This window comes from Pteropus alecto, unplaced genomic scaffold, assembly GCF_000325575.1.
Source record: "Pteropus alecto unplaced genomic scaffold, ASM32557v1 scaffold86, whole genome shotgun sequence".
NCBI classification, from domain to species: Eukaryota; Metazoa; Chordata; class Mammalia; order Chiroptera; family Pteropodidae; genus Pteropus; species Pteropus alecto.
In genome coordinates, this window is record NW_006442109.1 from 25312865 (window position 1) to 25340528 (window position 27664).

The following is a 27664-nucleotide window of genomic DNA, read 5'->3' on the forward strand; positions in this document are numbered from 1 at the left end:
CAAGATCACAAAGCTAGTAAGTAACTCATGGAGCTACAAGAAAGTTTTTTATATCATAAACTCATTATTTTTTATAGTTATAGGACTATTCAGATTTCTTCTTTTGTGTGTGTGTGTCAGTTTTAGTAAAAATTACTTCCTAGGAATTTGGATAGTTCATTTAGCTCTTCAAACTTATTGGCTTAAATTTGGTCAAAATTTTCTTTTATAATTTTGTTAATATCTGTGGGATCTATGATGTATTCCTCTTTTTAATTTCTGATACTGGTAATATATACTTTTTTCTCTTTTTCTTGAGCAATCTTGCCAATATGTATCAATTTTATTAATCTTTTCAAAGAAACATTTTCCTGATTTGTTGTTCCTTTCTAAGTTTGTTTCCTATTTCATGAATTTCTCTTCTTATCTATATTATTTCCTTCCATCTATTTCCTCTGGGAGTTTTTTGGTTATTTTTTTCTAGCTTCTTGAGATGGATGCTTAGCTCATTGATTTTTAGCCTTTATTCTTGTCTAAAGTATGTATCTAAGACTATATAATTTCCTAAAGCATGGCTTTGGCTGCATCCCACAGCTTTTATATTTTATTACCATTTAGTTTAAAATATTTTCTAATTTCCATTGTGATTTTTTTTTAACGCATGGGTTATTTAGAAGTGTATCTCTTTAATATTCAAATATGAGGGTTTTCTAGTTATTGTTTTTTATAGATTTCTTGCTTAATTGCACTGTGGTCAGAGAACATACTTTGAATATTTCAATTTTTTGAAATCGTTGAGACCTGCTTTCTGGTTCAGTATACAGTCTGATCTTTGCTAAGTGATTATGCCACTTTCCCATCAAGAGGAGGAGCCTATGTTTCCATCTCCTTGAATCATGGCAGTCCTGTAACTAACCAAGAAAAAATAGCTGGCGTGGCCCCTTTTGATTCCAGCTTCTTGGAAGATGGCCACCATGTAAAAAGTGTGACTACCATGCTGTGAGAGACTTAAGCCATATGGAAAGATCCTAGAAGATGAGATATCTTGAGAAAAGAAAATAAGACCAAAGAGCACCAAGGTGTCAGAACATGTGACTAAAGGAGCCAGCTTAGATATCTAGTCAAGACTTTAGATCTAGACTGTAGTTCCAGCTGTTTCTGACTGAAGTCACATAGGAGACCTCAAGTGAAAACCACCCATCTGAGCCGTCAACCCACAGAACCTTGAGAAATAATAATAAATTGCTATTTTAAGCTCTACATTTAAGGGTAATTTGTAATGTAGCAATAATTATCCAGAACATAATCAAATTGTTTAAATGTTCCATGCATATTTAAAAAAAATTAACAACTGTAATTTTTGGATGTGATGTTTTGTATGTGTCAATTAAGTCAACTTCATTAGTGTGTATTTCAAATCTATATCCTTTGGTTTGTTTTCTACAAATTACTGAGAAAGGTAGATTGAAAATCTCTCACTATGATTCCGTATTTGCCTGTTTCTCATTTTAGTTCTGTAAATTTTTGATTTACCTATTTTGAGGCTCAGTTATTAGGTGAGTACAGATTTAGAGTTGTATATATCCTGGTGAACATAACTTTTACCATTGCCAAATATTCCTCTTTATCTCTAGTAATGCTTTTGCCTTAGAGTTTACTTTGTCTGATATTAATATAACTACACTAGTTTTCTTTTGGTTAGTGTTTGCATGCTATGTCATTTTCCATTCTTTAACTTTCACTATTTCAAGATCCTTATATTCTAGATTATATGCCTATATACATATATGTGTATATGTATAAAATACATAAATATATATTTTAAAAATATCTTTTATAAGCAATATATAATTATTTTTAAAACCCAAACTGTCAATAGTGGTCTTTTAATTGAAGCATTTAGTCCACTTACCTTTAAGGTAATTGATATATTTAAGGTAAATAATTAATATTTCTACTATATATCTTTCCCAAAAAAGGGAAAAGTTTTTCCTTGGGAAAAAATAAAGGTTATTACATTGATGCTGTTCACTGAAAAAACTACTCCAAATAAACTATTTCTGTCAATTAAGATTTAAAAAGCTGCTTTTGTTCAAAGCCTCAACTATATAATTTTTTTTTTGGATAAATACATTTTTTCCCTTCAGCTATTCATGGATTCTTGTCTCTTCCAATTCTTTGGGAGAGCAGGGGAATGGAGCTGCCATAAACTCTTTGTGTCTTATAGGAGATAATATAGAACTCCCTAAGTCTACCTAATTCCCCCATGACCAATAACCCCAATTTGAGTTTAGAAAATACTAACTTGACAATCATGCATCATCTATTTTGTGACAGGAACCAGAATATGCTAGTAATTATAATAATAAAACCATATAGCTTTTTCACTAAGCACATACTAATTGCTAGGTGTTTTCTTAAGCACTTTGCATGTATTCCCTCCTTAATCCTCATATTTCCCTGTAATTTTGGCACTATGATCCCCATTTACCACAGACAGGTTAAGTAACTGGTCCAAGATCACACACTGAGCTCTGTAATTGGAATTTAAACCAAGACAGCATGACTCTGTGCTCTTAGCCATTCCTTTATACTGCTACTGAAATGTGATGCCCTCTCCAGTGTAGAGAGTGTGAGTCCAAGTAGCATTCATGAGCATGTCTGCTTTGGCATAATGCAGAATGCAAGGTAAACAGAAAAAAACAGATAGATACTCTAGGAAAGGTCTGTATATTTTAATAAAAATATAAATAGCTTCAAGTGGATTCTCCTGTTATATAGTGATAACAGGATGATATAGCACTGGGCCACTAGGCCTTTCATTTGAGTACTTCAGGGAATCATTCCTAAATAGGAATTTATGCTAAATAGTATTTAAATAAGAATTCAAATAGGAATTTATGCTAGATAGTATTTCTGGAAATAATTTGTACCTAATAAAGATTTGCATACTCATGGGTCTTGAAAGTCTCTTAGAGATCAATTATTCAAAACACTCATTTGCGGCCTTTTGAGCCACGCTTCTCTTGCTCAGGTCTGCTTCCACATCTGGAAGTGTATTTTCTCTTCTAATAAAACTTTTCTTTTCTACTGTAAAAAAAAACACTCATTTACACTATCAATAGTTATTATCTTTAGAGGTTGCACTCTAAGGGCCTTTTATTTTTATATTATTTATTTATATGCTGTCTAATTTTTTATAAGACTACATGATCAGAAAAATAAAGTGGTTATTCCTGCTAAGACAAGTCAATGGAAGAAAGAATAATCTTTTCAACAAATAGTACTGGAACAACTGGAATCCACATGCAAAAAAAAAAAATTTGTACTCCTACATCACACTATATACAAAAATTAACTGAAAATGAATCACAGACCTAAATGTAAACATGAAAACTATAAAAGTCTTAAAATAAAATATAGCACTAAATCTTCATGATTTTAATTTGGCAAAGACTTCTTAACCACAAAACCAAAAGCACAACAAACAAAAGAAAAATAGAAAGATTGGACATCGAAATTAAAATACTTTCGTGTTTCAAACAATGCCATCAAGAAAGTGAAAGACAACCCATAGAACGGAAGAAAATACTTACAAATATATATATAATAAGGGATTTGTATCCAGAATATATAAAGAACTCTTACAACTCAATAATAAAATGATAACCCAAATTAAAAATGGGCAAAGGACTTGAATAGATGTTGGTTCATAAACTCCAGAACTTCCCAGGTGAAATCCGTAACTGGCCCCCCTCAAGTGGAGGGCAAGGAGAGACTGAAGAAAGATCATTCCAGATTGGTAGGTGGCAGACTTAATAAGCAGGGGAACTTACATACGAGGCTCCTCTTGGCCAGCCACAAGACAAGTGGATCTCTGCAACCACTTGCCAGAATCTTAAAAGTTTATATAGAGGCCTTAATTAGATGCAGTCTCATATATCATCTAGATCAGGAGCCCTCATCTCTGAGCCACAAGCCGTAGACAGGTATGGGTGCATGGCCTGTTAGGAACCAGGCTGCACAGCAGGAGGTGAGCAGCAGGTAGGTGAGCTAGTGGCGCTTCATCTGTAATGACAGCTGCTCCTCAGCACTAGCATCACCGCCTCAGCTCCACCTCAGATCATCATGCATTAGATTCTCATAGGAGCACTGATTTCTGGTGTTAAAAAGGTTGGGGAGTGCTGCTTTAAGGCACTGTATTTTGTATCTCTTACTTCCAAACTAATCCTAAGAGAGGCTTATGATAATGAACAGGCTGCTGACCTTGTTCTATGGGAGAGGATTTTGTGGAAGATAATAGTTCTTTACATCTGCAAAGTACTGACAGATTTGTGTCCTTGAAGTTATATAGGTGACTTTAGTGACATCACATGTCTTTTCTATTTATAGCAGCTTTAGTTAAAAATAGCTATTTCAAATGGAGTGTTTGGTTACACTATTACTTAGCAGTGTGAAAAACTGAAAATAACCCCAATGTTTAAAAATAAAAATCATATTGCATCGATTTAATGAAATAGCTATTTTTTTCTTTTTAACAGCTTTATTAAGATATAATCAAACAAAACAGCATAGCTACACTGCACACGCTTCGTTTGTCAGCACTGCATTCTGGGTAAACTGTCCCCAAACTTTCAAGAATGCAGGTGTGGGCTAGTTCCTTCCTTTTGCCTCTTTGCCTCTGAGAGAGGGAGATGGGTCATCAGCAACTGTACTGGAGCCAGCCGAGAAAATTTGGCCAGGGGTCTCATTCTTGCTGCGTCTGTTCAAACCGCACGGTCTGATCTGGAAACATGGCCTCAATATGTGCTGCCATTGTTTCCGTCATTACACGAAGGATATAGGCTTCATTAAGTTAGACTAAGTGAACTTCCATGAATGAGTCATTCCAGACATCTACTGCAGAAATAATGCTAGCTCTTTGTATATAAAATAAAAACTTCAATTATGAGTGTTTTATTGCGAATGGAAGTCACATGATCAAAGAATCTTTAAATTTTGCTATTATCTTCTCAGTGGATTTATCTTCAAAATTTGTGGCTTGTTTACCCCTGGTTAAATAAAATATTCATGATGCTGAAAAAATAAATAAAAAATTTTTTACAAAGATATAATCACATACCAAACAATTCACTCATTTAATGGGTATAATTCAATGGTTCGTAATATATTGACAGAGTTGAGCGACTATTACCACAATCCAATTTAGGACATTTTCATCGCCCCCAAAAAACACCCCTTGCTTATTCGTAGTCACTGCCTAGGCCCCCAACGCTCACACATACCCAACTCCCAGTCCTAAACAACCACTAATCTACTTTCTCTGTATACAGAGTTGCCCATTCTAAACATTTTATATGAATGGACTCATGTAACACGTGCTCTTTTGTGACACTTAGCATAATTTATTCAGAGTTAATCCATGTTACAGCATATATTAGTACTTCATTCCTTTTTATTGCCAAGTGGTATTCCATTGCATGGATATACCACACTTATTTATCCATCAATTGATGGACACCTGGGTTGTTTCCACTTATTGGCTATTATGATTAATGCTGCTGGGAACATTAAGTTTTGTGTGGATGTATGTTTTCATTTGTCTTGGATATATATCTAAGAGTGGAATTGCTGGATCACATGGTAACTATGTTTAATATTTTGAGGAACTGCCAAACTATTTTCCAAAGTCGGTGCATCATTTTACATCTCCACCAGCAATGTATGAGAGTTCCAATTTCTCCACATCCTCATCAACACTTTTTATCATTTGTCTTTTTGATTATAGCCATCCTAGTGGGTATGAAGTGGTATCTCATTATAGTTTTGATTCGATTTGCATTTCCCATATGGATAATGATGTTGAACATTTTTTTACATGCTTATTGACCATTTTTTATATCTTCTTTGGAGGAACGTCTATTGTTGGAGGAGGTCATGAAGAGGTTGTGACCACTGGTTGACCCATGAGCTGGACTTGGGCAGTCTGAGGCTCCTTACCACTTCCAGTCCTTGAAATGTATATTCCATCCACTGTTCCCACAGTGGGAGCCATTTTCAAGGACATAGCTTTGAGAACTATGTGTTGTTGAGACCATCTAGACCAGCGGTCCCCAACCTTTTTGGCACCAGGGACTGGTGCTCCTATGAGAATCTAATGCCTGATGATCTGAGGTGCAGCTAAGGCAGTGATGCTAGTGCTGGAGAGCAGCGACCAATACAGATGTAGCTTTGCTCACTCACTCACTGCTCATCTCCTGCTGTGCGGCCCGGTTCCCAGCAGACCACAGACCAGGGTTTGGGGACTCCTGTCTTAAACAAAACAGCTTATTTCTCTGTCACATAAAAGTCTTGAGATAAGTGAAAGTGCTGCAATGGCAGATATCTCAACACTGTCCTCAGAACCCCAGGCTCCTTTCAATTTCCTGCTTTGCCAACCCTGGGGTATGTTCTTATGGTTTAAATGGTAGCTATCACATCCCCATTCCAAGCAACAGGATGAAAGAAGCAGCAGAAAAAAATGGAGGTGGAAGAAAAGGAGGACAAAGTGTATGTGCCAGATGTCTTTAAGAAAGATTCCCAGATGCCATTTTCGCTATGCATTCATTGACCAAAACATTGTGACATAGCCATACTTAATTTCAAGTGCTACTGAGAATACAGTCTTTATTCTAGGTAAAATGTGCTCAGATAGAAATTAGGGGTTCTACCATCATGGAAGAAAGGGAAATAAACATTCAGAAGTAACTAGCAGACTCTGTCAATGACCCATAACTTATCTAATGACACAAAATTCTACCAAAAGCTAGAAGGAAAAATAATCTTGTCACAAAGGATGAAAGAAATAAGATGAACTAAGAACTACACACTAAATTCAACAGAATGAGGAATGACTATGCCTAATAGTGAAAAGCATCAGAGGAGACACATTTGCAAAAGTGTAGAGAAATAACCAAAAGTGAGGGGAGTATTTTTTAAAGATGGAAGCCAGAGGCAATATTCATCAGAAATGCTATGGCAAATAAAAAGAAACTGTTTAAGTGAGGAATAGGTAAAATCATACTGCTTTTTACTTTCCATTAAGACAAGACTTTTAACAAAACAATTTATCTTTGCCTATTTTATTCATATGCTTTCAATTCCTGTAAGGCTCATATTCTGATTTTATTGCTTCTGGTAGTATTTCAAGGATATATATTTGTAACTTTTCTAGATACACCTAAAGATACAATCACTTTTGTTTAGGAATCAATTTGTTTAGTTTTTGATTTATTATGTTAACATATGCATACTACGTACATCAAAAAAATACTTGAACACTCCCAATGTACACAGTTTGGTGTAAATTTACTTAATCCTTTTAATAATTAATTTAAAATCCACATACCAGTTTGGTTTCTATATAAGAAACATAATCACTCAATGTGACTAAGATAAAGTGTTCAAGAAAGATAATATTTAATATGTTTCAGGAAAAGATAATTAACATTTAGGATTTTTTTTTTTAAGTTTACAAGTTCAGAAGAGTTTAACCAAAAACATGAGTATAAATAAGAAAAAGTTACTATATGGGGAAAAAAGAACTTTCAAATGCTAATGTTGAGATTAGTGTTAAGGTTTTGTATTATAAAATTTGAGACAAGGGAGAAAGGTGAGAGCCCACATACACTCAAATGATCCAAATGCTTTAGAAAGTGCATTTTCTTTAGACAATTCTACAGCTGATATGCAATTTCTAAGAGAGAGTACAGTTTTAACAGGATGATAGTTTCATGAATAATATGTCATTTGTAGATCTCCAAAATGTAATAAATGCACTAGATTCTATATAGCATGACCATATGAATAAAGAAGTTGCCTTCTTGAAATCACTACATCTCAATATTATTTCAGCTTATTTAAAAGACAAGCTAAACATGTTGGCTTGTTTCAGCGTCCCCAATCTTTTTGCAGATCTGCTGTCTATTATACTTGACATAAGTTATAACATATAGCATGTGGGAGAATAGGAAAGCACTGGCCTGGAAAATCAAGAGGGTTGTGTGTTCCAGTTCTGATTCAGCCCCCAATTAGTCACCTGAAGCAAGACACACTTTCAAGGCCTTCATTTCCTCATTAAAGACAATAAATGAATTGGACTTTATGTTCTCTCAGGTCTTTTCTAGCACTGTGATTCTAAGACACTTTGAGGGTTCATTTCAGATGACATAACATTTGTTTACATTAAATCACTTCCTATACTTTTATTATCAGAAACTGTCCTTACATGAAGTTTGAATTATTAAAATGTTTTATTCACCATTTTTCAAATCAGAAACAGTAATTCAGAATTCAACTACAGCATTCCAAATTTTAAAAATTTTTTAAATTGAAATAAGATGACTAGCATCATAAATTTTGCATTCACATCACTGAACCTAGAAAAAAATATATAATAGAATGTTAAAGCCAAAAGAGCATCTGAGAGATGGAAGGAAGGAGGGAAGGAAAAGAGAGAGATTGAGATTTCTAGTAAAGTATGTTTCAATGACAATTACTTCATAACAACTGTACACTCAGAATTTATGGATGTATGTTACAAGCTGGGGGAAAAGTCCAGCCCAAATGTCAAAACACAGAGCCAAAATAATTCTGAATTTCCTAAAGGCACATTTGGAGAAGAAAGAGAAGAATTCTTTCTCATTTCCCCATCTCACTGTCTCAAAGGGGAGAATGTAAAATTATGCACATCTTTGGTAATGTTTTATAGAAAATAAATGCTCAGATACAGGAATAATTTAACTTAACACTTCCTCTTCAATTTGTTTTTTATAGCTGACATGTTAATTTCATTTTGAACATGGTATGCTAAATATCCTGAACTTCCAGGAATGAAGTCATGTAGTTCCCCAAGGAATTTCTTCATGACATCAATTGATACATAACCTGCAAAATAAAAAATATGTATATATTTGAAATCTTATCATAGTATTTCCTTTTCAGTGTCTTTGATTTATTAAAGTTAAGATTTCTAAATAATGTTTTTAAAAAAGAAGTAAAAAGAAGAAATAATATCAGTGAGAAAATTCTCCATGAACCTTGATAATTATCAGAGTAACACTCTTATTACCCTTTACCTGCTTCCCCCAGCTTTCTACCTCCTTTTAAAACACAGATAATTGGTTAACAACTTTGACTATGAGAGTCTGATGTTGAGGTTAGGGATTGAACTTTAAAGTATCTAGACCAAAATAACTGGGGAGTGTGTCTGGCTTAGAGTATAATCACTTAGAACTACCTATCCAACTAGCTACTAACAGCACAGTTGATCCCTAGTAGAGCAGGCAATACTTCCCTGCACAGCTAACAGTAGGATAACATTCTTTAATAAAAAATTAATGAAAAATTGATTGTATTGCTTAGTCAACAATGGTTATTGGAATGAGTAATTTTGATGTCATTAATAATCTGAGATATGAGTATCAAAAAGAAACACCTAAGATAGGGAGAGCTTAAGGACTCTATAACTAAGTAATATTACCTTGATAACAATTGTTTATCTGAGCAATTATATTTTATGTGCAATATAAGTGTTTGTGGTTTATATCAAAATTGAAACCTAACTTAAAAGAAATACTGTATGAAAAAAAATTCTGGTAGACCTCAGGGTGATTGAATTTAGAACACTACCACCATCAACAGATTATCTATGCATATAGTCTGATTATTTCTAATAATAGATAATAAATTACTGTTAATAAATTAACTATGAATCCAAACATACAACACTGATTAATATTTTAAAGATATTTTAATCATAGTCATTTACTTCAGAAAATCTCTTGAAGCACTATTACTATATTAGTGATATTACTTATTAATGGTTCATGACATTTACCTAATGGCTATGTTTTTGTGTAAAATAAACTAATGCAGAAATATTAATATCTAGTTAATTACACATATACACTGTGTGAAATTTCTAAAGATATATGTGAGGATAAGAATTTTAAAAATAATTACTACAGTAACAAAAAATATTCCTGCAAATATAGGGATAGAACATTTATGCATCAGAAATAGATTATTGTAGCAGTTTTGAAGTAGTTAGGACACTAAGTAAATTTAACAGACACCTAGTTTAAACTAGCTTAAACAAAAAGGAGTTTACTGGCAAGACATTGCCATATCAACCAAGCTATGAGGAAGGTAGAATATTGCTGAGCCTCAGAAATAACTAGAACCAACTCTCCTGACGGTCTCACTGGTCTCCAGTTTTTCTCTGTGTGTTGTTTCACCTTCTTCTCTTGAAGTAACTTGCCTTTCCTTACATGGTAGAAAGCATGGCTGCTGATAGCACCCAGTTTTATATCTTAGAGCTATGGTCACCTGAATAAGAATGACTTGACTTGCTGTGTCAAGAGAAATCCAGAGAAAGAGTTGTGATTGGCCCAGCTCAAATCAGGGATTCATTCCTAAAGCAACAGCTGGAGTGAGAGGTAAGCTCATGTTTTAGAAAATTAACGTTCCTGTGTAATCCAGATAAATTGGGAAGAAGAAAAGAAGATTCCTGGAAGAGGCATTCTTGGCAGACAATTCCATATGTGTCTGTGGTAGTCAGTCTCCAAGATAGCCCTGAATGAGTTCTATCTCCGTACGCACGAATTTGAGTAGTCTCCCACTTTGTACTTGGGTTGGTCTCTATGACCAATAATACATGGTAGAAGTGATGGCATGAAAGTATTATGGACCCCCCCAAAAAAAAGGATTATATGGAAAGTAACCTCACAGGGTGATAAGATCATAAACTGGGCAAGTCTTGGTGAGTAGTCATGACCCAGGTGTATAACTTCCTTAGTAAAATACTTATCTTTGTCTTAAGCAAGCCCTGCCCTTTGTTTTTGTGCCTCTAGGTTAATACACCTTTGAAATGCACCTCTTCAGACCCCTCCTTCTACTACATGACAAAGCTTTCAGACCCCTCCTACTAAAGTGTGAGAGCACATAATCTTAGTTTGTAATCCAATGCTGCCCTTGCTTTCTCCTACCATCATGTAATCTTCCTTACTTTCTCTCCTTAATTTCAAATGCATAAAAGAAGCTGCAAAATTGTTATTTTGGGGAGCATTTGAGATCTTGCTCCCCAGCATATGTTGTCAGTGTGGCTCAAATAAACTCGTAAAAATTCTTTACAGGTTTGGACATTTCTTATTTCAACAATAGTACATAAAAAAGACCCTGGCTTCTGTCTTAGGCATACTCTTTTTCTCTCTTGAATTTTTCACTCTAATGAAAGCAAGCTACCATGCTATGAACAACCCTTATGGAGAGACCCACCTGATGAGGAGTTGAAGCCTTTGGCCAAGAACCAGCAGGGCCCAAGGCCTGCCAATAACCACATGAGTGAGCTTTGAAATGGATTTTCCAGTGCCAGTGGTGCCTTGAAATAACTGCAGCCTGGCTGACAATTTGACTACAATCTTGTAAGACACTGAGACAAAAGTTTCTAACTAAGATGCTCCTGGATTCCTAGCCCTCAGAAACTATGAAATAACAAATGTTCATTGTTTTCAGTTGCTAAGTTTTAGAACAATTCATTTGTTACACAATAGCTCCGAATAGCAACAGACAACCAACACAGTATCTTTTATAGGTTCCCAAACTTTTAATTATCAGAACTTTTTGGTTTGGAAAGTTTTGCCTGTAAGATATTTATAATTATTAATTTTTTTTATTAATCACCCATGTAGCTGTCAATCAGAACTTCTTATCATGAGTGATAACCAGTGATTGCAGACTGAAAAGATTTAATTCCAGTCAATAGTAAAAAACAAACAAAAAACAGGCCAAAAAAAAAAAAATCCCTTGCTACTTTAAGGGACATTTGGCAATGCCTGGAGATAGTTTTGGTTGTCACAACTTGGGGGATGGGGGTGCTAGATGTAATACTTACTGGCATCTAGTGGGCAGAGGCCAAGGTTGCCTTCTCCAACAAAGAATTATCTGGCCTAAATACCAAGAGTTGCAGGACTGAGAAACCCATGTTCTGGGATATACAGTTCTAACTTGTATTTTCTACAACCAACCTTCTAGTTAATTCTATTTTAAAGGCATTAGTCAAACTCAGCCCATTTTGAGGAAGAGACAATCAAGTTATAGTCACAAAAGTTGTTGCCACTGCCTAATTTAGAATTCTTGCTCACTAAATTTTTACTTAACACAAGCTGATTTTCCCAACACGAAATTATTCCTACCTGTACAAGCAAATAGGCATGATTTTTTTTTTAAAAAAGGGAAGTACTCGTCACTTCACATCAAAATTTTTAAAGACAAATGAATTATCTCTAAAAAATTAATCTTTCTTTCAAGAAAGTATTACATAAAATTTTAATGTAGAAATAAAAAGAAAGAAAATAATTATTCAATTGAGAAAATTTTACTTTAGCTCTACCAATAAAATCAACAAAAGATTACCAGAGGTTAAAACTGTACTTTAAAAATTCCAACTAATGATTATTTTTATAGTTTTTTTTTTTTTTTAGTTTGTCTTTACATAACACTCTCATGTCTTTTTGAACAGACAGCAATGAAACATAGAGCAGCATTGTGTGGATGGAAAAAAGGGGTTCTATGGAAAGTAACTTCTTAGGGTAACCTGACTGTAAATTCCTAACTAGGTAGGTTATGGTGGGTAGTCACGTCTCAGGCATATAACTTTTTAGTAAAAGGTTTAGCTTTGCCTTAAGCAACCCCTGTCCATTGTTCCGTACATCTAAGTTAACACACCTTTGAGATAAACCATAACCAACCCCAAGAGAGCACATAATCTCAACTATCCTGTAATCCCATCCCATTGCTTTCTGCCACCTACATGTAATCTTCCTTACAGCTCTTCTTAATCTCAAGTGGATAAAATAACTGCATACTGAACATTTATTTCAATCAATTGAGATCTTGCTTCTAGGTAAATCCTCTGTTTGGCTCAAATAAATTTTTAAAAAACTTCTTTACAGGTTTGGATATTTCTTATGTCGACAATCGCTACATGTCCTAATCTAAGTATTTGTCTTTATGATATAGCTCATTTTAACATTTAACATTGATTTTTTTTATTATGTTAACAAACACTTTGGTAAGTCCAAATGACATGAGACATTTAGTACCTGATGGTAGAGTTGTCTACAGTAAAATCAATACTAGTAATATGCCACAACCGTGGCTTAAGGTATCTGCATTTTATTTGAATGTTCAGGCTTTGGGATAAATATGAGTAACAATCAACTGCTCCCAGTCTTAGAGCTTAAGTACTTCTACTTAGTTCATTGTTCTTTGCAGTTCACAATTGCTCCTAAGAGTCACAGAACTGACTTCTATCATGGCTGGGAAGCAGTTTTCTTTGATGTCTACAAGGCTCAGCCCCAAACTACACATTATAAGTTCTTTTTAAAGTGCTTTTTTTGTAAAGGCTATTTTATATTACTTAAATGAACAGAAGGAAAAAAATAATAAAACAAATGGCTATACAAAATGGCTAGAAGGGATAGTAATATGACAGAAGACATTTATGAACTTGTGGAGATAGTTTTGACACTGCTAAAGAAAGATAAAATGATGAACATACAAATGTTTTTTAATGAAACTTCAAAAACCTATAGTTTTTAAATTGCGTGTTTTGAAAACTAAAAAAACTAAATTTTTTTAATCTCTATTTTTAAAATTATCAATGACCCTACTGAATATTATCCAGATCTAAGTACCCAAATATCCACCTCGCTTAGCACTATCCAAATCCCAGTGGCCACTGTTCTGCTGGTTCACTTGGTTCTACTCTCCCAATGTCAATCTCTGTTACCTGTCTTCTCTTTCTGTCAGGCACTAGGAAACCCAAATATAGAGTCCATGGACACCTGGGTGATCCATGAATGAGCTTCTGGGCATACGTGAGCCTCTTTAAACTATATGTAAAATTGGTGTATGATCTTTGTGTGTGTCTATGCTGGGGAAAAGAGCCTATGTTTCATCAGATTCTCAAAGGAAACTATGATTAGAGTTGTCCATATAGTTTATCTTTCTAATTGGGACACTTGAGAGTAAAAGCTAATAACAAGACGACAGGCATAAACTGGGACTATCTTGTGTAAACAAGGATGTGTGTTCACCCTGCCTATTGCCTAGCTTTTTAACACAGAAAATATGGTGCTATCTTTGGGCTAGCTCTGCAGATTAATTTATTTAATGCATGAATGATTAGCATGTGTAATAGAGGGGCATTTACTCGCTAGGCTAGTACAATAGCAGCTTTATTGTACAAAATAGTTCTTTGTTTCTTCTCTACTTGAGTTTATTCTAAATTTTATTTCAAATTACCTGTTACCATGTTGTTCACTGGATAATTCTGGAGAGGGAAGTACATCTGCTTTTCTATAACTGGAGTCCTTGTAAAATGCTTTTCTGTGCTGTAAAATGAAACATACAGAACATCACATTAATATTTGTTTTTTGGATTTGTTTTACAAATGAGAAACTCCAGGATATATAAATATATATATATATATTTGCTCTTTGATCAGACTTCAGTCTTAATTAGGTAAAAAGTTAAATGTGAACTTCTTTTGTGCTTCTAAGTAATATAAGAGCCCATATATTCATATATTTTTGGTTCTCTTGGCCACATAACAAAACAAATATTTATTAAGTTATATAGAGGCCTGAGTCTTTTTCTCAATATTCTTAACTGCATAAAAATTCAATAATACTTTAAAATTATAAATACATATATACATGTGTGATGTTAAATATGCCAAAAGAAAAGCATAGTAAGCTCAATTTTAAATAATCACAGCATTTTTTGTTACTCGGTGTTCAAATAATTGGAATTTTATTAACTAGTAGTTCCATACTTTAAAAAGAAAAATAAAATGATGTCTGGGAACCATTATTTACACTAAGATTCTGAAGTGACTTCAGAGTTATAAAGAAAATAAAGTTAAATTATTCCAAGTGTGGTTGTATAGTAAAATTAATTATTTTCTAATTTTTTTAAGAGCTAAGTAGTTTTCAACTAAAATATTTTATTTTCTAACTATGCCAAATGACAGTATTTACTATATTTAGACTACATATAACCAATAAATAATACAATTATATCAAAATTAAAACCTCAATAATAAAAAATTGGAGTAATCCTTAAATTTATTATTTTCCTAAAAATCTAAAATTACATTGAGTGATAGTATAGGCTTTATTTTCAATTTGTTTAAAAATTAGATTTCATCTAAACTTTTCTAAAAGAAACTATAGGTCAGTTAGAATGAGATTCTACAAATAAAGTGTTCTCAAAAAAGTCAGGGACTAAACAAGGATATCTATTATCATTATTACTATTTATCACAGCTCTAAAATTTCTGGCCAAGATGATGAAAGAGGGAGAAAGGAATGGAAGAGATATCTAGTGAGAAGAAAGACGCAATATTTTCATTATTAACAAATGACATGATTATGTACCCTAAAAAGCCCAGAGAATCAACTGATATATTCTTAGAGTCTTAAAGATTCCAAGCGGGTAGATATAAGAAGAATATCCTCAAATCAATAACTTTTCTGTATAACAGTAGTAATAATAATAATAAAAAGGAAGAAATCCACAATAGCAACAAAAATCTAGGAATATCCATAACAAGAAATTTATCTTATAGTAAGAAAAATAAGAAACTTTACTGAGATATAGAAAAGAAAAAAGTAAAACCAAAAGCATTCTCCTGGATAGGAATATTGGAAATTACAAAGACAACAATTCTTCTCAAAATTAAGTTTAACACAATTCTCAATAAAATTCCAAAGCGATTTTAGAGCTTAAGAAAAAGAAATAATTCTATAATTCACCTGAACAATATGTTCAAAGATCTAATAGGAAGCAAGACTAAATTTATAATAGAATTTATAAAACATAGGAATAATCTTTTTAAAAGGACAAGATTTATATGAAAACAACAGGAAAATGTTCATTAAGGACCACAAAAGAAAACTTGAACAAACGAGGGGAAAAAATATAATTTTCTCAGATAGGAAGAGTTGGCATCATAGTCTCCCTAATCTATAATTTTTTTGTAAATTAATAATAACAGGAATTTTTCTTTATATTAACTAGCTGGTTGTAAAATTCAGATGAAAAAATAAACCAGAAAGAATAGCAAAGAAAATTTGAAAAAGAGAAAGGAGGAGGAACTAGTTGTAGATATTAAATCATATTATAAATAATTAAAACACAGTGGCATTATTGCATGACAAATGAATAGAATACATTATATTAATATTTGTGGGAAGAGGGAGTAATTAAATTTGTTAGTACATGCATATATAAAAAACCAATAGTACTGGTTGCCTTTGGAAGGAAACTAGCTTGTTAAGAAGCAAGTATATTTTCATAGTAGCCTCTTTTGTATATCTTGGATTTTGAACCATGTGAATATATTACCTAATAAAAATAATTAAAATTTGAAAATAGAAAAATAATAAGTAGGCATGAAGAGCTAGCTAAGAAGATTTTTAAAAGGAGAGTAATGAGTTTGAGACTTGCCTTGTCAGGTATTAACATACATACATAAAGCTACCTAACTTAAAAGAATATTATATTGATATAAAAATAGATCCACAGATTGATGGAATGAAACAAATAGTCTAAAAATAGATCTCCATATACACAAAAACAATATATAACAAAGGGAAATAGCACATGTTAAAATAGATTTATTTTTTTAAAAAACTGGTGGAAATTTCTTATTTGAAAAACAAAAATAAATTTAGATTTTCACCTATTAAAAGGACTTATCTGAAGGTAAAAGCAATAGAAGAAATTCTAAAGGAAAAGCGATTAGCTTAATGATGTAACAATTTAAAACTTGTATCTCTGAGAGAACATTTTGATGGTTGCTGGATGGGAGGGAGGTTGGCAGGATGGATGAAAAAGGAGAAAGGATTAAGAGATAAAAATTGGTAGTTACAAAATCAGTTGTTTCATGAGGATGTAAATTAGAGCATAAGAAATATAGTCAATAATATTCTAATAACTATGTATGGTGTCAGATGGGTACTAGATTTATTGGGGTGATCACTTCGCAAGTTACATAAATGTCTAATGACTACATTGTACACCTGAAACTAATATAATATGTATATCAACTGAAACTGAAAAATAAAAAGTTATTAAAGATTTAAAAAAACTTGTATCTCTAAAGAAGTATAAGCCAGACAACAAACTGAAGATACAATGTGACAAATTGGCAAAAGGATAACATAGCTATTATATAAAGAAGTCAGACAAGTTGATAAGAAAAATCATAAGATCCCCTATAGAAAATGGAGAAAGAATAGAAACAAATAATCCATAGAAAAGGAAATATGAAATGCTAATAAGCAAATTAAAAAAGGTTCAAACCTATTAGCAATAAAAAACGCAAATTAAAACAAGATGTCATTTTTCATCCATTAAATTAGCGTAAGGCTTCTTATTAACATTCAATATACTGATGAGAGTGTGGTGAGACCAACCCTGGTCATAATTTAAATTTGTAGTTTTGTGGGAAGCAACTAACAGTAGGCATCATGGCCTTTAAAAATAGTCATATCTCTTTATACTGTAAATTCCACATCTGAGAATTTAGATTAAGAAAGTTATCTAAAAAGTAGAAAAATTTATTTTTAAAAAGATGTTAGTGAAGGTGCCATAAGAGTGACAAATTGTAAGTAATTTAAAACAGCGGTTCCCAACCTTTTTGGCACCAGGGACCAGTGCTCCTATGAGAATCTAATGCCTGATGATCTGAGGTGGAGGAGTTGAGGCGGTGATGTTAGCGCTGGGGAGTGGCTGACATTACAAATGAAGCTTTGCTTGCTCACCCGCTGCTCACCTCTTGCCATGCTGCCCTGTTCCTAACAGGCCGTGAACCAGTATCAGTCCACTACCCAGGGGTTGGGGACCCCTGATTTAAAACACTTTTTCAAAAAAAGGAAGGTGGTTAAACAAGATGAAATACCATATACAGCCATTGGAAATCATAATATCAAATAAGGCTTTTCAAAATGAGTAACTGCTCATAGAGCACTAAATGGAAAATCAAAAGATAGACTATATATATGCAGTCTAACTGCAACTGTATATAAAGTGTACATTTGTATAAAACTAGCAAGAAATGTAATAATGTATATGGTGGTTATCAACACCATTGGTGCAGTTGTGATGGAGTTGCTTATAGTAATTAAAATTTTCTTTATTCTACTTTGTATTTTCTATTTTGACAAATTACATGCATCACATTCATAATAATAAAGTACTGTAATTAAAAACAAGAAAAATAAACAAATATTCACACAATTTTCCGAAGGGTTTGGGAACATATCAGGAAGAGAAAATAACATAGTTATTAGGAGTATGGACTCTGGACCAGCTAGCCTTGGTTTCAAATTCAGCTTTGCTACTTGAATAATATTGGGTGAATTATTTAGCTCTCTGAAATTGTTTCCTTAATTGTAAAATGGGGCTAATAGTATATATTTTATAAGGTCGTGAGAATCAAATGAATTATTGTAAACTCCTGAGCTCACATGACTCTTGTAGTTAGCAAGTATTCAATAATTAGTTCACCACTTAGTGTTCAATACAAGTAATATGCCAACAAAATAAATGCTCCAAGAATAGGTTCAAAGTGTATTTTATTTATGTTCACACTGCACCCTCTGGTGGTTCCACAAAGGAAAGGATCCAGGTAGACACCTATCCTAGGTGTGCCTATTCTCATGATTTGTTTTCATTGTTATTGGATTAGACATAATTTCCCCAGATTTGTAAGCTCTCTTTGTTTATTAAGGAAGTTGGCTTTTGTCAAATGTTTTCCCAGTGAATATTTTTCTTTTAACTTGGTTTATGGTATTTTATTGCCATGTCATATTTGTCAATCTTTTCCTTTATTGCTTCTGTATTTTGCAGGACATTTATTCCTCAAAGAACTTATATATCTGATATCTTTATTAGTCAAGTGAATCACTGGGAGTAACTTTAGATTTTCTACTTCCTAATCTTCTCCTATGAGGTGACTTAGGATAACTATGCTCTCCTCTATCTATATCTTTCGAATACCTTTATGGTCTCATCCTCTCTATTGTCATTTTTTTCCTCTCCTTACCAGTTTCTTATCACAAAAAGCATAACAAGTAAATTCAAATGAGTGCTATACATAGAGATCCCAAAGACCTGGAATATGGATTCTCAAACTTAAGTGGTAGAATATCAGAAGTTACAGGACATGAAGCAATGGTTTACTAAACTTAATGTAATTAAATATACAACTTTGTGTTAATTAGATAACAACTTACATCAAATTATAACAAACCAAAATAGTAGGTACAAAATGTATAAGAAAAAGGTATGGGAGAAAAATCTAAAATTGAAAAAACTATATCAATTAAACCCATTCATTTTTTTTAATTTGATTTTTAAATTAAATTTATTGGAGTGACATTGGTTGATAAAATTATATAGGTTCCAAGTGAACAATTCAATAATATGTCACATGTATATTGCACTGTGTGTTCACCACCCAAAGTTAAATTTCCTTCCATCACCATCTATTTGACCCCCTTTATCCATATCTACCTCCCTTGCTCCTCCTTTTCCCTCTGGTAACCACCAAACTGTTTTCTGTATTGAAGAAAAACAACTATTTTTTGATCATTTTTATTTGAGCAGCTAAATACCAGACTTTCACATAATAAATTGCTCCCTATGCATATCTGAAAACCACTGAACTGAAAAATATGAAATTAGGATTAGATAATAAATCAGCCTACAACAAGGGGGCTTCTCATAGGTTGGCCCTAACATAATGGCAAGTCCATGTTTGTCTTTTTAAATTTAATTTCTTAAACCAAAGTAACCACATTACAAACAATTTGGAAAGGAGAGGGGGAAATCACTCTGAACTTCCAATCCTAATAAAATTACTGCTAATATTTAGTATATTTCCTTAGTTAAAAATACTTTTTAAAAATAATATAACAGTAATCATAATATATATAAAATTCTTGTTTCTTTTCTGCAAGGTTAGTATAGCATAGTAGTTAAATGCATGGGCTCTGGAATTAGACTGACCCAGTTTAAATCCTGCTTCTCCCCACTTAACAGAAGACTTTGGGCAAATTACTTTATCTGATCTTAGATCTCTTTTTCTGTAAAATAGCGATGGTGATAATGATATCAATCTCATAAGAAGACTGAAAATTAAATGAAATAAACACACAGTCAGTGCTCAAGGATGTCTCCATTGAACTGAATATTGATGAAGTATATAAATTCAATACCTTTTGGATAATTCTTTTTTGTGGTCTGTTGCTAGTTCACTGCTTTCCCTAACGGCCTTTATTTCATTTGGTATTACTTCTTCATGCTGTGGCTAGCAAAATAAATCACATTTTTAAAAATCAGCACACCAATGATCCAATAAATAATTTATTCTGTAAAATAAAAAAATATATTGGTAATATATATCGAGTCATAAAAATATTTATACACAGGTACTTTAATCTAGTTTGGTGGAGAAAACCTACAAAATTTTGTACATACATAATTATACTCTATATTTTTAGAGATACCTAAAGAACAGAATTTTTTAAATATTGGCTGTCATTGTATTACATAGTAAAACTTTGATTGATTTTATTCTTTTTTCAATTTTTGAAATTTTCCCTAATGTGGTCATATTACTTTTTAGTTTAAAAAAAATAAGGAAAAAGTTTTATTAATTTAAACTTTCTTAAAATTCTTGAATTGAAGATTCCTGTGAGCTACAAATCAAAATTATGAAGTAAGCTAAACAAATTATGCTTCCCCTTCAAAATTAAAGTAAATATTGAGCTGTGGAGTAACAAAAGAACTAAATGTATATTAAGCTTTTCCCAAAGATTATATGAAAATGGCTCAGATATACTGGTACCTATCACTCAATATATTTACTCAATATTCCATTAGGAAAATTTCTATATTTAGATCACAAATCCGCTCCAAACAATAATGCTCCCCCAAATTACTTTCCAGATTTATCTTTGCTGTTGCCATTTGATGAAGTGCCTTCTACTTATATATACAATGGTTACATTATAATTGGCTAATATTCAATATCAATCAGTATTTTGAAAGAATTAACAAAAGCCTTTATCATAAAATCGTACAATTTCTAGAATCAATAGTCTCTAGTCAATAGTAGAACAGGCATGTTCTACTAAATTTTTGGTAGAAAAAACATTGAATTGGGTTGGAGCTGAGAAAATTTGGTTCCACTTTACTAATATCTGGCTATGTAAACTAAGACAGATCTTGGACTTTTCTTTACCTGTTTTCTCATTTCTAAAACTGAATGATTAATGATCTTTAAGGATCTTTTTATCTCTAAAGTTCTGGTATATGCAATTGTTGTTAAATAATAACCATTCTATCTCTGAAAGCACTGTGATAAGTCAAGGATTAGATATTTTAGTACTTTGTACACCTAGTCAAAAATACTACAAGAACTATTATTTTCAGATGATGACATTTAGGAAGAAAAGACAAATTAATAAAAGGAGTACAAAACATATAAGTTAATTGCTTGGCTTTAGACATATTATAAACATTTCCCAATTTTTTATTTTGAAAAATTTCAAACTTACCAAAAGTTAAAGAATAATACAATAAGTACTATATCCCTTTCACCTAGATTCACAAAGCCTTAACATTTTTACCACCCTCCATGCCTTCTATCAATTTTTATTTTGCTGGACCATTTGAAAATATTTACAGATATGACATTTCACTCCTTAATCTTTAGCCTGAATTTTCTTTAAAAATTCTTTTATCTTTATAATACCACTATCAGAAAAGAAAATTAACATTGACTCAATATCACCTAATGTACAGTCCATATTTAAATTTTCCCAATTGTTCTCAAAATGTCTTTTTTACCTTTTTTTATTTAAAAATATCCAGAATCCAGTCAAGTTTTATACATTACATTTGGTTGTTCTCTCTCTTAATCTAGAACAGTCTTTCTGACTTTTTTGTTTTTCATGACATTATTTTAAAGAGCTGAAGCCTGCTGGTTGTTTTGTGATATGTCTCATATTCTAGAATTGTCTGAGTGTTTACTCCTAATTAGATTTGGGTTAAGCATTTTGAACAAGAACATTACAAAGATAATGTTACTTTGTAATGTTCTTTTTATTATAGCACATCTTATAATAAAAACATTTACTGTGTACTTTTTATTATAGCACATCTAGCTTAACATAATGAGAGGTTGTTCCAGTACTGACGATGCTAAATTTGATCAGTTGGTTAGGGTGGTGTCTGACAGATCTCTCCAATGTAAAGGTACATTGCTTACCTTTCTAACAAGTAATCTTGGAGTGATCATTTGAGATCATAGTTAAATGAAGGATGGTTTTAACATCCATTAATGACCCTTGCCTAAATCAATTATTTTATTGGGGGTGGTAAAATGGAGATTTTCTATTCTATCATTCTTTGTATATTTATTAGCTGCTATTCTGTAAGGAAATATTCTTATCCCACCTTTTCCTTCCTTCCTGCTTTCCCTCCTTCCTTCCCTCCTTCCTGTATCCTTCATCCCTTTCTTCCTTCTGTTCTTCTATTTTTGTTTATGCTTTTAAAGTATCACTATAGAATGATAGAATCTTTTAATTTACTGTTTTATAATTCATTATCATCTTATTCTTTTTGATGTTCAAATTATCTAAATTTTGCTATTGCATAAAGATTCTGAGATAAGTCAAAAGCATAGGCAAATTTGAGGCAGGATGGCAAAAGATATAAAACAGCCAATTTTCAGTATTAAGCACATTTATTGAGGGGCAGTATTCAAAACAAATGGCAAAACAGTAATTAATCAATCAGAATCTATTCTGGCAGTAAACAATTAGTATATACTGTGCACCTATTGCTTCCTTAAAATCGCTGAACAGAAGCCAATTTTGAAGTTTTTATGTGAATAATTTTATTCATACAAAAAACACAATATTACTAATGTACTAGTATAAAAACAATGTTAAACCAGATAATATTCAATAAAAGCATAGCCTTTAAATTCCTTAATCTGCATCATTGGTGCTAACATGTCACAAATAAACATTTTTAAGATTACACTGCTTTCAAAAATTTTGAAACTGTAGATTCTAATCAAGTACCTTAATTTACTCTTACCTTTTTTATTTGGTCTTGTTCCCAAATAAAACTACCAATTTTTCTTCTTATTTCTGTGGTAGGAAAAACAAATCCAGTTGTTTTTTTAAAAAGTAACTTTGTAGAATTTTCTGAATTTTGCATGAAGTCTGAAATTTCCAGGCCAGCATTATTCCACTTGTACTAAAATCACCCAAGATACATGTTTAAAATGCAAATTCCTAGTGAATCAGAAAATTGAGGAGGAGCTCAGGAATTTGCATTTTTAATATACTTTCCAGATGATTACAATGCACTATGAGAATCATTGTTGTAAACTTTTTCCACTGGAATACATATCTTCATTATATGTTAGTGTCTTTAGGCCAAGCATTAATAAAGAAGACAACATCTAGTCAAAATAAAAGCTATAAAATTCCTGAATTTGTAGAATAGAGATCCTCAAGAATTCAATAATTTACTTTGTTATAAGAAGTGTGTGGAAGAGCAACATGTCTGGTGAGCATAATAGTGCAGTAATTCTACCATGCTCAGCATGTCAAAGGACTATGTTATCATACCGACTCAATGATCTCAAAAGTTGCCACAGTAGCTTACTCAAGGACAAAAAGGTAACATTCTGTTAGACCTGTACTATCTAGCAGTAGCCACTAGACTAGCTACATGTGGGTACCATATTGAAATGTGTCACTAGTCCAAGTTGAGATGTGCTGTAAGTGTAAAATAAACACTGGATTTTAAGGACTTAGTATCAAACAAAAAGTAAAATATCTCAATAATTTTTATATTGGTTACTTATTGAAATGATATTTTAGACATATTAAGTTAAATAAAATACACTCTTAAAATTAATTTCACTTATTTGTATTTTTGTTAATGCGGCTACTAGACAATTTTAAACTAATATGTGGCTCACATTTGCATCTTCACACTTCTACTAGACAATACTGGTCTAGGTAGAAAATAATGTATACTTTTGATTTTTAAAAAGGAGCATGTTTTCATTTCAAACAGATTTTTTAAAAAATTGTATACCTTTTAATGTAAGATGCAAAACATAAAGACCGAATAAGAGTGATAATTTAAAATTAGATCGGATAATCATTCTACAGTATAAGCTCTTTAAGGGTGAGTATTTACTGATTGGCACAGTTTTTGAATAAATCAATTCTCCTATCCAGTCATTAATTTATTTACATAACCACTTAGAGCAATTTATTGTTATAACTAGGTCTTGCAAGGACATTCGCTATGAAAGGAATCCAATCTTGGGAGTTTCTAAAACTCTTCTATAGAAATATTTTTCAAGTTTTTTTTTTTTTTAATACTTTGCTCACAGAGAATTTGTACTAGCTTCAGTCTGTCTTTCTAGGGATGAACATATACACATCAAGATATGCATCAAGGATTGGGTAGTAATGCAAGACCTACAAAAATGAGATACTTAAAGTTAGCCCATATAAGATAGGTAGAATTTAAACAGAATGAGAAAAGAAAGTGTTTTCCAATCAGGGAAAACTAAAAGAACCAATTTCAAAAATAGATTTTTTATTTGCCCTTTACTTCTCAGTGTTGCTGAAATAATTAATATGAAAGTACTTTTTAAAGTATAAAGAACAATACAAATATGTGGTTTTATTATCATAATGAATCTTTAAATACTAGAAAAATATTTTCAGAAAAATAATGAAGAGTTTCAAAACTACCAAAGAACATTTACTGAATGCTCACATATCAGACTACTTACATTATCTCATTTTATCCTCAAAACAACTTGGGAGAAGTTGCTAAAGGCCATAGAATTAGAAAGTGTCAAATCCTAGACGGTGGACACTGTGAAGGCAAATCTCCATCTAATTCACCACTGAATCCCCAGCACCTGGGTTGAAACCCAGCACATAGCAGTAACTCAGTGAATGCATGAATGAAGGATAAACAAACAAAACTAGAATATACACCCAAGGCAATCTGATCCAAAGTCCAGCTTTTCCACTTACTGTAAATGATACAAAACAGAAAACCTCAGATGAGAACAAGGATCATCACAGTTGGGTAATCTAGCTGGATCTGGCTCTCTAATAGGGATTGGATGAATATTTTTGCTAACCTTTTTGCAGGCATGCAGGAGGAAGAATGAAATGACCTAAAGCCACTGAGTTCTTCATTTTGGCATTAGCTACTGCAGAGAGATAGTAGGCATGAAAAACTGTAGCATTATCTTCTATGTAATCGAGGCTCTGATATATTCTAGGAGAAAGAAAGGCAATATTTTAGGTTATGAAATAAACAAGAAAATATTCAAGATTTCAAAAAAATAGAATAAATAAATGGAAGTAGGGAAAATTATCTGTAGGTAATCAGGAGTCTGGGGGATAAGTGGGTAGAGAGGGAGGCAGCAGGGGCGGTGTTTAGACCTTTGCTTTGTAAACGTATTCAGACAGCAATGTGAAGAGGGATCACAGGTGGACAGATTGGAGGCAGAGCAACCGCTCAGAAAGTTACTGTGATGGTTCCGACAAGAGGTAAATAGGATATGCACCACGGCAGTGGCAGTGAGTAAGAACATTTACAGCGGTACAGTCTATGGTATTTGGCCACTGACTGATTAATGGAGGTAAAGGCTATGATTCAAAAGAAGCTGTGAAAGTTTTAAGAAGTTTTAAGTTTGAGAACATAGGACCTGGTGCAGGTATGAGGGGCAGTCAGATTTGGTTTAAACGTATTGAATATGAGGTGCCTTCAAGGAGCCACGCGGAGTTGTGAGAGAGACAGCTGGAAATACACGACTGGAAATCGGGAAGAAACTCGAGGACCATGCCATCGTTGCAGAAAGGAGAGGAGAAGTATTACTATTTTAACCCCTACATCTAGAAAGTTGCTCATTTCCAGTCTCTTCCTATCATCTCTATTTATTAGTGGACTGCAATTTCCATCTCCAACTCCTGGCTTATCATGCCCAGAGAGGCACTGCCAGGTGGCCTTCAGGTACCTCAGGGTGTCTGGATGGGAAGCATCACAGCTGAATAAGAAGTCCGCGGCCCTCGAGTCACTGATCGCCCCCCCTTCAGCCACTGTGGAAGCAAGAGCACAGGGTAAGCCAGCAAGTACTGTGGGGCTAAGGCACCAGAATGCAGAGGGATGCTCCTTCACCACTTTACCCACCCCTTCCACCCAGCTTCCTACCCCAAAACTGCCTCAGGTCCCCGCTAACGCTGCTGCAGAACCAACCCCGTTGCCCTTGAAACATGGCGCCACCTTGCACACGAGGACGCGGGGGCGGGGCCATAGCAGAGATTGCTGATTGGTCCTGGCCCGAAGCCAAACTCGATGATTGGTTCTCAGAGTAATGGGCGGGAAAAGCCTGAGGCAGAAGTAAGAAGGTGCCGTTAGTTCCAGACTGAGTTGACCTACTCGTGGGGTTGTTCGCTTTCCCCTGCTACCGCGGAAAAGAGTCAGTCACGTTTGTGAGTTTTAAACCCTAAGCATTGGCAGAATTATTGTGCCATGCTGTACAGTCTTGGGAGCACATTCTGTAGCATCAAGTATTTTTTAAATTGAAGTATAATTGACTTACAATATTACATTAGTTTCAGGTGCACCATATAGTGGTTTAATATTTATGTACATTACGATGTTATTACCCCGTAAGTCCAGTTACCTTCTGTCACCATACGAAGTTATTGCAGCACTATTGACTATTCTCTGTGCTCTTCCATTATATCCTTGTGACTTATTTATAACTGGAAGCTTCCCGCTTCTACCCACCCCCTCCCTCTGGCTACCACCAGTTTTTTCTCTGTATTTATGAGTCTGTTTCTGTTTTTGTTTTATTTGTTCATTTATTTTGTTTTTCAGATTCCACATATAAGTGAAATCATATGGTATTTGTCTTTCTCTGTTTTATTTTTTTCACTTGGCATAATACCGTCCAGGACCATGAATGTCATTACAAATGGCAAAATTTCATTCTTTTTTATGACTGAGTAGTGAAATTCCATTATATGGATTCCCCATATCTTCTTTATCCATTCATATATAGACTGGACACTTAAGTTCCTTCCATATCTTAGCTATTATAAATAATGTTACACTGAACATAAGGATGCATATGTCCTTTTGAGTTAATTTTCATTTTCTTCAGATAGAATTATAGTATCAAGTATTATTTTGAAGCAAAACAATCAGAATCACTAAAAGATGAGGACTTTTATAAGGACATAACCACAATACCATTATCACACTTAAAAATATTAACTCTTTAATAGTCAAATATCACCAGTGTTCAGATTTCCAGTTTTCTCAAAATTATGTTGTTCTTTTACATTATCCACTTCCCTCTTTACATCAGTTTTAATAAGCTATATTTTTCTGGCATTAGATCTATTTAATCTAAGATTCCAAAAATATTGATATAAAGTTGTTCATAACACCTTTTATTGTCTTTTAAAAGTCTGCAAGCTCTATAGCAATGCTTCCTTTTCA

The 27664-nt window shown here is 33.0% G+C and overlaps 1 protein-coding gene and 1 pseudogene across 1 annotated transcript; one reads left to right on the top strand and one right to left on the bottom strand.

Moving 5' to 3' along the window:
- The first annotated feature begins 4673 nt into the window (after positions 1-4673).
- Positions 4674-4843, top strand: LOC102895959 (annotated as a pseudogene).
- A 3631-nt stretch (positions 4844-8474) lies between these two features.
- On the bottom strand, positions 8475-26431 carry TERB2 (telomere repeat binding bouquet formation protein 2). The gene is made up of 7 exons (XM_006920413.1): positions 26366-26431; positions 26172-26253; positions 25290-25429; positions 23204-23256; positions 20311-20396; positions 14326-14414; positions 8475-8904 (listed from the first exon to the last, which is right to left on the bottom strand). The coding sequence occupies exons 1-7, from the start codon at positions 26427-26429 to the stop codon at positions 8762-8764; spliced, it is 657 nt and encodes a 218-aa protein (XP_006920475.1). The 5' UTR covers positions 26430-26431; the 3' UTR covers positions 8475-8761.
- Positions 26432-27664: the final 1233 nt, after the last annotated feature.

Coding starts and splice junctions, on each gene's coding strand:
- TERB2 (XM_006920413.1), bottom strand. CDS start 26,429: ATGTTTCAAGGGCAACGGGGTTGGTTCTGCAGCAGCGTTAGCGGGGAC. Junction 26,254..26,365: donor GGACCTGAGGCAGTTTTGGG/GTAGGAAGCTGG, acceptor TTGCTTCCACAG/TGGCTGAAGGGGGGGCGATC. Junction 14,415..20,310: donor AAAAAAGAATTATCCAAAAG/GTATTGAATTTA, acceptor TTCATTTTACAG/CACAGAAAAGCATTTTACAA.